Raw genomic sequence first — 10,510 nt, 5'->3', positions numbered from 1 at the left:
GAGGGCACCACGCCAACCCGAGGAGTGATTGATTAGGGCATCTCCAATAGTCGTATGATCATCGTTGGTAAAATTACCACATAGACGACTTTGATGACATGGCGCATAATAAAAGAAGAGAGAGAATGAAATTGTATGAACTTGAAGCAACGGTTCTGGCACAAGCTCCGAGACAAGCATGATCATTTCTTCAACATTTAATGAACCCGCTTAGTTATTTTACATACGGTTAACATACACTTCATTGAAGAGCTTGTATGATATGTTGTTGACAGCTGACGTGGGCACTTATACAACGAACTGTTGAAGATGCTCTTAGTGAGCAGAAAGGTACGTAGCAAACCGTAATTATGTTTACGTAAGTCTATCATTCTTGATCTATACAACCACATTCCATTGTTCAAGCATAGCGCCGGTACGCCGACGCGGCTTTGCGTAAATGTCCTACGTAGGTCTAGCATTTTTGGAGTGATTAGTCAGTGAGCAGGAAGATACGTAGCAACAAACCATAAGTATGTTCACGTGAGTCTACCATTTTTGATCTATGTAACCTCATTCCAGTGTTCAAGCATAACGCCCGTAAGCCCACGCTTAAAAGTAATACTCCTCCCAAGTTAAAAACCAACAATTCTTGTGTTAATTACCAGTGTTGTAGTTGTATTGACTTGAATACGAGTCTTTATTTTGAAATCAGAACGAAAGACTCTTGATTAACTGATTCAACCACACGAACATAAACTCACAGCAAATGGGATAAATTCTCGCATAGTCGCACGTACTCCACTATGTAGTGCCCACCCCACGAGCGATCACATTCACATCTCCGCAACCTTGCTCGCCGGCCAGGTGACGGCGATGGGGCTCGTCACCGAGTGCTCGCCGTCGCTCCACTCGATCGACCCGAACGTGTACTTCGCGGTGGCGCTACCGGGGCTTCCTTGCGCAAATGCGAGCACGTACTCCTGCGTTTTCTGCGTCGCGCCGAACCGCAGCGTCTCCGGGCTCACCCTGACGCGCACGCCGTCCGGGGCGGTGACCTTGGCCGTGTACGTCGCCTCGGCGTCGCTGCCGACGTTGCGCACGACGCGGCGCTGCGTGACGACCGCCGACTTGTTCGAGGTGAACACCACCGAGAAGGCCGGATAGTTGTGGTCGCCCACGGCGGAGCCCGCACGCGTCGAACAGCTGATGGACGAGCCGAAGACGGCGACCTGCCTGGCGGTGTAGCCCAGCGCGCACAGGAAGGTGATGTAGTCCTCCGTGCCGGCGTCGTACACGAGCCCCGGGTCCACGGCGCTGTTGGGGTCGATGTGCCCGGCCCCTCGCGCGAACGGCGTGGACGCGTCGCCGCTGGACATGTCGCCGATGACGCCGCCGGTGTTGTCCACGTTGTACGCGGTGGTCATCAGCGCGGACTTGATCGCCGCAGGGCTCCACTCTGGCCTCGCCTGCCGGAGCAGCGCGGCGATGCCGCTCACGTGCGGGCATGACATGGACGTGCCCGATATGATGTTGTACTTCACCCGCCTCGTGTCGCTGTCCAGCTCCGTGGGCGAGTTGGCGCCTGTCCAAGCCGCGAGGATGTCCACGCCCGGCGCGGTTACGTCCGGCTTGAAGATCTCCGGCGCACGCAAGTTTGGCCCGCGGCTCGAGAAGGCCGCCATTCTTGGGGAAGGAGGCGTCGAGCCGACCACGGTGCCACGGAAGATGATCGTCGCGGTAGGGGAAGCTTGCGCGCGTATGTACTTGAAGATCTTGGCGCCGTCCACAAATGCCACGGCCGTGGCGGGGTGGACATGGGGGGTGGTGAGGGCCTGCTCGCCGAATGGCTGTGTGCTCGCGAGGATCGCTCCGGCGCCGCCGGCGAGCTTCACGGCAAGTGGTTTCGCTGCTCGGGCATTTACACCCGGTTCACACAAAACAATCTTCCCGGCGACCTTGGTGGCGTTCAGCTTCCCCTCTTCGCACGCTTTGGAGCCCACGTCTCCTCCGTAGACCAGTGGTATCTTGGTCGGGCCGAGCGGCTCGCCGGCGTAGAGAGTAGTGCCCGTGAAGGTCTCGCCGTTGCCGAGAACGACATCGCCCGGGAATTGGCGATTGAGGGTGGACGCACCGACCGTCAAGAACCATGGCGCTATGTTGCATGCGGTGGAATCTCCGGGGCCGGAGTTTCCGGCGGAGGCGGAGACGACGATGCCCCTTCTGACTGCGCGGAACGCACCCACAGCGGTCGTGTCGCCATAAAAGTCCGGGGCACTGCCGACGGCGCCGAGCGAGACAGAGATGACGTCGACGCCGTCCGCGATGGCCTCGTCAAACGCGGCGAGGATGTCAGAGCTCGCGCACCCTTCCCAGCACGCCTTGTAGACGGCAATGCGCGCGCCCGGGGCCATGCCGACGGCTTTTCCTCTCGCGTAGTCGAAGAAGCCGGCGTCCGCGACAGCAGAGCCGCCGGCTGTGGAGGAGGTGTGGGTGCCATGGCCGTTGGTGTCGAGTGCCGACTTGGAGTCCGCGCCGAGCGCACGGCCGCGTAGAGCCTCCTGCCCCCGCTGGAAGAACTTGGCGCCGACGAGCTTGTTGTTGCAGAGCGCAGAGCCGTTGAACGACGGACCGGAGACGCACCTGCCGCGGAACTTGCTCGGCGGGGGCGGCAGCGACGGGTCGGCCGCGAAGGACGGGCGCCCTTCCGGGTACACGCCGGTGTCGATGACCCCGATGACGACGTCCGTGGCGCCGTTGGATGCCTTGAGCAGCCCGGAGGACGGCGAGAGGCCGAGGAAGGACGGCGTCAGCGTGGTGTGCAGCTCCTGCATCGTGTCGGGCACGACCGCAAGCACCGAGCTCGACGACGCGAGCAGCTCAGCCTGGCGCTCCGTGAGCCGCGCCGCGAAGCCGGTGGCGGCGTGCGCGTAGGAGTAGAGCACGGCCGGCGCCGGGCTGGACATCTCCACGGGGATGTGGTCGCGCAAGAACGAGCCGTACGCCCGGGTGGTCAGCAGGCCGCGGCGTGGCAGCCGTGGCGCGTGCTCCGCAGCGACGTGCACGATGTAGGAGGACTGTGCCTCCACCTCCGTGGCCGGTGCCGCAGTGGCGGCGACGGTGGCGGCGAGCAGGACGCAGAGTGCCGCGAGCGCGAGCGGTCTGATGAGCTCCATTGTCGCCGCGAGAGGTGCGGTACGAGAAGGGACGGGGGGCGGGTATAAATAGGCGCCGGCCACGGCGGGAATACGCGTAGGGAGTAGGTCGTGGCGTTCAGCTTTGTAAGCTATCGACAAAGAATTACACTCAATGATCCGACGCGTTCTAGCTCCGCATTATTGCATTCTCGCGTGCGACGTTAGTTATCCTCCTAGCTACATTCTTCTTTGTAAATTGCTGCTGGCCTGTCGCAATAATGGAGTACGAACCCACGATGGCGCCATCTCGTTTTAGGCGGGAAAAAGAATGCAGCATGTTTGTCCTTAAACTGAATGAAGTAGTGGTTAATCTCGCACGTCAACTTATGAAACGGTATTGAATATGAAAGGTTAGTTGTATATAGTACGTACATGTGCCGGCTGTTGGCGTGTGAGCAAGGCATCAATCATAGTACTTGTCAACTGTTGGAGTACTGTTGTGTACTGTCTGAGCTTGCGACGTGGTAGCATTGTATGCACATGACTGGGATCACGATGGGTCACCGTGAAAACGACCGAAGGAGAAGCCAGACTCCACTACCGGAATCAGGCTCGCCTGAGATATGCCTACGGCTCGTCGGCATACGTACACCTACCCCGACGCCCTATGAAAAACCGTCGGCGTACAAAAGCCGTCGACGTAGAACACTCTTTGCCTACGACCACCGTCGGCATAGTTTGATCTATGCCTACGGTGGTCGTCGGCATAGCCGCGCTAGTCGGCATAGCCGCGCTAGTTGGCATGTATGTGGGTCCGCCCATCAGCTCAGTTAAGGCCGTTTGACGCCGTCCGAACATATGTCGACGGCCCTAGTCCCACCTTCGACATAGTTGTTTTGTCCACATCATTGATCCACGGCAGGTGCCACTTTATCGATTCGAGGCCGATCCGGGGGCACAACTATGCCGACGGTTATGTCGTCGGTATGGCTATTTTTTAATTTGTCCCTTAAATTAAAATTTTGTTTACTTAGATAGTCTATAACCCATATTCATGTATTATATACTCTATTTAGTTCGGTACTACACACAATTTTTACAATGCATCGTCTATTTAGGTGTGTGTATAGGCGTTAAAATCATGGGATGGTTAGACCAATCCTGGGGGATAGTTATGCTGCCACATCTTGCGCTGGGCCCTCTTACACATCTGGAGATGTGGTGGCGGGTGCAAACACCCAGCACACGCCTCCGAAGTGTGACCCTGTTCGCGGACGGCGCTGCTGCCAGCACTTGAAGGGGGGAAACGGTAGCGTCACGTCAACAGAGAGAGAATCTTGCGGTGGACTGGGCGTGGACCTTGTTATGAGATGTTGCTATGGGCTGGCCTATCATGGGTTTTAACCCTTCGGTCATGACATGTGAAAAGTATGATGTGAATGGGTATCGCTTCCATACAGTGGAGCACCAGAACAACCGGCTTGATCCCAAAACTATAAATACTGGAGTATACACCCGAGGTAAATATGGAGTTCAGTACTACGAAAGGGTAGGAAAAATATACGAGCTTACATTCAGCCGTGGGCGCAAAACCATAAGTCTCCCTGTGTTCAAATGCCGATGGTTCGACCCAGTAAAGGGGCTGAGACATACGCCTTCCATTGGTTTCATCAAAGTTAAACCATCAACCGTCTATGCCGGAGCCGATCTCTTTATTGCGGCTACCCAAGCGACACAAGTTTATTATCTGCCTTACCCATGCCAGAAAGAGTACCTAAAGGGTTGGGAAGTTGTGTTCAAGGTGTCGCCACATAGTAAGCTACTGGACCCTAACGACGACAATTATTACAACATTAACCCCATGACATACGAGGGAGTGTTCTTTCCAGAGCAACCTGATGATGATGATGATGTGGTCAGAAGCGATGACGCTGACACGTGTGATGATGATGATGTGGACCCAAACGATGACGATGCACAGAATGATGGCGAGGCCATTGTTAATGAAAAAGACATACTTATGCTAGAAAAGTTAAATGAAGACATTGACGAAGAGGAAGATCCTCCACCTTTGTTAGACAATGAAGATGATATGTGTGATAGTGATGATGAGATCGGTCGAGCTGTTGGTTATAACAATGATGATTCATATGGGTTCTAGGAGATGTACGTTTCTATGGTTTTTCCTATTAATGTCTTTTTTCAATGCAGACATACTTATTTATGTTAGGGAACGTCGCATGGGAAACAAAAATTTTCCTACGCGCACGAAGACCTATCATGGTGATGTCCATCTACGAGAGGGGATGAGTGATCTACGTACCCTTGTAGATCGTACAACAGAAGCGATTAGAGATCGCGGTTGATGTAGTGGAACGTCCTCACGTCCCTCGATCCGCCCCGCGAACAATCCCGCGATCAGTCCCACGATCTAGTACCGAACGGACGGCACCTCCGCGTTCAGCACACGTACAGCTCGACGATGATCTCGGCCTTCTTGATCCAGCAAGAGAGACGCAGAGGTAGAAGAGTTCTCCGGCAGCGTTACGGCGCTCCAGAGGTTGGTGATGATCTTGTCTCAGCAGGGCTCCGCCCGAGCTCCGCAGAAACACGATCTAGAGGGAAAACTATGGAGGTATGTGGTCGGGCAGCCGTGAGAAAAATCGTCTCAAATCTGCCCTAAAAGCCCCATATATATAGGAGGAGGGAGGGGGACCTTGCCTTGGGGTCCAAGGGAACCCCAAGGGGTCGGCCGAGCCAGGGGGGAGGACTCTCCCCCCCAAACCGAGTCCTACTTGGTTTGGTGGGAGGGAGTCCTTCCCCCTTCCCACTTCCCCTCCTTTTTTTTTCTTTCTTTGATTTTTCTTCCTTGGCGCATAGGACTTGGTGGGCTGTCCCACCAGCCCACTAAGGGCTGGTGTGACCCCCCCAAATACCTATGGGCTTCCTCGGAGTGGGTTGCCCCCCTCCGGTGAACCCCCGGAACCCATTCGTCATTCCCGGTACATTCCCGGTAACTCCGAAAACCTTCCGGTAATCAAATGAGGTCATCCTATATATCAATCTTCGTTTCCGGACCATTCTGGAAACCCTCGTGACGTCCGTGATCTCATCCGGGACTCCGAACAACATTCAGTAACCAACCATATAACTCAAATACGCATAAAACAACGTCGAACCTTAAGTGTGCAGACCCTGCGGGTTCGAGAACTATGTAGACATGACCCGAGAGACTCCTCGGTCAATATCCAATAGCGGGACCTGGATGCCCATATTGGATCCTACATATTCTACGAAGATCTTATCGTTTGAACCTCAGTGCCAAGGATTCGTATAATCCCGTATGTCATTCCCTTTGTCCTTCGGTATGTTACTTGCCCGAGATTCGATCGTCAGTATCCGCATACCTATTTCAATCTCGTTTACCGGCAAGTCTCTTTACTCGTTCCGTAATACAAGATCCCGCAACTTACACTAAGTTACATTGCTTGCAAGGCTTGTGTGTGATGTTGTATTACCGAGTGGGCCCCGAGATACCTCTCCGTCACACAGAGTGACAAATCCCAGTCTTGATCCATACTAACTCAACTAACATCTTCGGAGATACCTGTAGAGCATCTTTATAGTCACCCAGTTACGTTGCGACGTTTGATACACACAAAGCATTCCTCCGGTGTCAGTGAGTTATATGATCTCATGGTCATAGGAATAAATACTTGACACGCAGAAAACAGTAGCAACAAAATGACACGATCAACATGCTACGTCTATTAGTTTGGGTCTAGTCCATCACGTGATTCTCCCAATGACGTGATCCAGTTATCAAGCAACAACACCTTGTTCATAATCAGAAGACACTGACTATCATCGATCAACTGGCTAGCCAACTAGAGGCATGCTAGGGACGGTGTTTTGTCTATGTATCCACACATGTAAATGAGTCTTCATTCAATACAATTATAGCATGGATAATAAACTATTATCTTGATACAGGAATTATAATAATAACTATACATTTATTATTGCCTCTAGGGCATAATTCCAACAGTCTCCTAGGTCCTTCAGAGAGAAACTTTTATTCAAGTAACCTTTTATGCTCTCCAAAAGTTCTACGTTGTTTCCAATCAGTAATATGTCATCCACATACAATATTAGAAACGCCACAGAGCTCCCACTCACTTTCTTGTAAATACAAGATTCTCCAACCACTTGTATAAACCCAAATGCTTTGATCACCTCATCAAAGCGTTTGTTCCAACTCCGAGATGCTTGCACCAGTCCATAAATGGATCGCTGGAGTTTGCACACCTTGTCAGCATTTTTAGGATCGACAAAACCTTCGGGTTGCATCATATACAACTCTTCCTTAAGGAAACCGTTAAGGAACGCCGTTTTGACATCCATCTGCCAAATTTCATAATCGAAAAATGCAGCTATTGCTAACATGATTCTGACGGACTTAAGCATTGCTACGGGAGAGAAAGTCTCATCATAGTCAATTCCTGGAACTTGTGAAAAACCCTTTGCCACAAGTCGAGCTTTATAAACGGTCACATTACCGTCAGCGTCCGTCTTCTTCTTAAAGATCCATTTATTCCGAATAGCCTTGCGGCCCTCAGGTAGTATCTCCAAAGTCCACACTTTGTTCTCATACATGGATCCTATCTCGGATTTCATGGCTTCTAGCCATTTGTTGGAATCTGGCCCCACCATTGCTTCTTCATAATTTGCAGGTTCATTGTTGTCTAACAACATGATTGATAAGACGGGATTACCGTACCACTCTGGAGCAGCGCGATATCTCGTCGACCTACGTGGTTCAACAAAAACTTGAACTGGAGTTTCATGATCATCATCATTAACTTCCTCCTCAACCGGCGTCGCAATGACAGAGGTTTCCCCTTGCCCTGCGCCACCATCCAGAGGGATGAGAGGTTCGACAACCTCGTCAAGTTCTATCTTCCTCCCACTCAATTCTCTCGAGAGAAACTCCTTCTCGAGAAAAGTTACGTTCTTAGCAACAAACACTTTGCCTTCGGATTTGAGATAGAAGGTGTACCCAACTGTCTCTTTTGGATAACCTATGAAGACGCATTTTTCCGCTTTGGGTTCCAGCTTTTCAGGTTGAAGCTTTTTGACATAAGCATCACATCCCCAAACTTTAAGAAACGACAACTTTGGTCTTTTGCCATACCACAGTTCGTATGGTGTCGTCTCAACGGATTTTGATGGTGCCCTATTTAAAGTGAATGCAGCTGTTTCTAATGCATAACCCCAAAACGATAACGGCAAATCAGTAAGAGACATCATAGATCGCACCATTTCTAACAAAGTACGATTACGACGTTCGGACACACCATTACGCTGTGGTGTTCCAGGCGGTGTTAACTGCGAAACAATTCCACATTGTCTTAAGTGAGTACCAAACTCGAAACTCAGATACTCACCCCCACGATCAGACCGTAGGAACTTGATCTTCTTGTTACGATGATTTTCCACTTCACTCTGAAATTGCTTGAACTTTTCAAATGTTTCAGACTTGTGCTTCATCAAGTAGACATAACCATATCTACTTAAATCGTCAGTGAAGGTGAGAAAATAACGATATCCGCCGCGTGCCTCCACGCTCATCGGACCACACACATCGGTATGTATGATTTCCAACAAGTCACTTGCACGCTCCATTGTTCCGGAGAACGGAGTTTTAGTCATCTTGCCCATGAGGCATGGTTCGCACGTGTCAAGTGAATCAAAGTCAAGTGACTCCAAAAGTCCATCAGCATGGAGTTTCTTCATGCGCTTTACACCAATATGACCCAAGCGGCAGTGCCACAAAAATATGGCGCTATCATTGTTTACTCTAACTCTTTTGGTCTCAATGTTATGTATATGCGTATCGCTATCGAGATTCAATATGAACAATCCTCTCACATTCGGTGCATGACCATAAAAGATGTTACTCATAGAAATAGAACAACCATTATTCTCAGACTTAAAAGAGTAACCGTCTCGCAATAAACAAGATCCAGATATAATGTTCATGCTCAACGCAGGCACTAAATAACAATGATTTAAGTTCATCACTAATCCCGATGGTAGTTGAAGTGACACGGTGCCGACGGCGATTGCATCAACCTTGGAACCGTTTCCTACGCGCATCGTCACTTCGTCTTTCGCCAGCCTCCGTCTATTCCGCAGTTCCTGCTTCGAGTTGCAAATGTGAGCAACAGAACCGGTATCGAATACCCAGGCACTACTACGAGAGCTGGTTAAGTACACATCAATAACATGTATATCAAATATACCTGATTTTTCTTTGCCCGCCTTCTTATCTGCCAGATACTTGGGGCAATTGCGCTTCCAGTGACCCATACCCTTGCAATAGAAGCACTCTGTTTCAGGCTTAGGTCCAGCCTTGGGTTTCTTCGGCGGATTGGCAACAGGCTTGCCGCTCTTCTTCGAATTGCCCTTCTTGCCTTTGCCGTTTCTCTTGAAACTAGTGGTCTTGCTTACCATCAACACTTGATGTTCTTTACGGAGTTCAGACTCTGCGACTTTCAGCATCGCAAACAACTCGCCGGGAGACTTGTTCATCCCTTGCATGTTGTAGTTCAACACAAAGCCTTTATAGCTTGGCGGCAGTGATTGAAGGATTCTGTCAGTGATAGCTTCTTGCGGGAGTTCAATCCCTAGTTCAGCTAGACGGTTTGAGTACCCAGACATTTTGAGCACATGTTCACTGACAGACGAGTTTTCCTCCATCTTGCAAGCATAGAATTTATCGGAGGTCTCATACCTCTCGATCCGGGCGTTCTTCTGAAAGATAAACTTCAACTCCTGGAACATCTCAAATGCTCCATGACGCTCAAAGCGACGTTGAAGTCCCGGTTCTAAGCCATACAAGACTGCACATTGAACTATCGAGTAGTCCTCCTTACGCGCTAACCAAGCGTTCTTAACATCCTGATCAGCCGTAGCGGGTGGTTCATCTCCTAGCGCAGCATTAAGGACATAATCCTTCTTTCCAGCTTGTAAGATTAGCTTAAGATTACGAGCCCAGTCTACAAAGTTGCTTCCATCATCTTTCAACTTAGCTTTCTCTAGGAACGTATTAAAATTGAGGATGACACTTGCGTGAGCCATGATCTACAACACAAATATATTCAAAGTGGACTTAGACTATGTTCAAGATAATTAGAGTTCAACTTAATCAAATTATATGCTAAACTCCCACTCAAAAAGTACATCTCTCTAGTCATTTGAGTGGTTCATGATCCACCTACACTATCCCAAGTCCGATCATCACGTGAGTCGGGAGTAGTTTCAGTGGTAAGCATCCCTATGCTAATCACATCATCTATATGATTCATGATCGACCTTTCGGTCTCATGTGT

General features: G+C 50.5%; 1 protein-coding gene across 1 annotated transcript; it reads right to left on the bottom strand.

Moving 5' to 3' along the window:
- Positions 1-660: 660 nt before the first annotated feature.
- Positions 661-3,183, bottom strand: LOC123401824 (subtilisin-like protease SBT1.4). Its single transcript, XM_045095678.1, has one exon. It carries the CDS (start codon positions 3,153-3,155, stop codon positions 816-818), a length of 2,340 nt encoding a protein of 779 aa, XP_044951613.1. The 5' UTR covers positions 3,156-3,183; the 3' UTR covers positions 661-815.
- Positions 3,184-10,510: the final 7,327 nt, after the last annotated feature.

This window comes from Hordeum vulgare, chromosome 6H (genome assembly GCF_904849725.1).
Source record: "Hordeum vulgare subsp. vulgare chromosome 6H, MorexV3_pseudomolecules_assembly, whole genome shotgun sequence".
In the NCBI taxonomy this organism is placed as follows: Eukaryota; Viridiplantae; Streptophyta; class Magnoliopsida; order Poales; family Poaceae; genus Hordeum; species Hordeum vulgare.
The sequence above is the reverse complement of the archived record's forward strand: the minus strand, read 5'-3'. Positions and strand labels throughout refer to the sequence as shown.

Excerpts from the sequence above, each read along its gene's own strand:
- LOC123401824 (XM_045095678.1), bottom strand. The coding sequence starts at position 3,155 with ATGGAGCTCATCAGACCGCTCGCGCTCGCGGCACTCTGCGTCCTGCTC.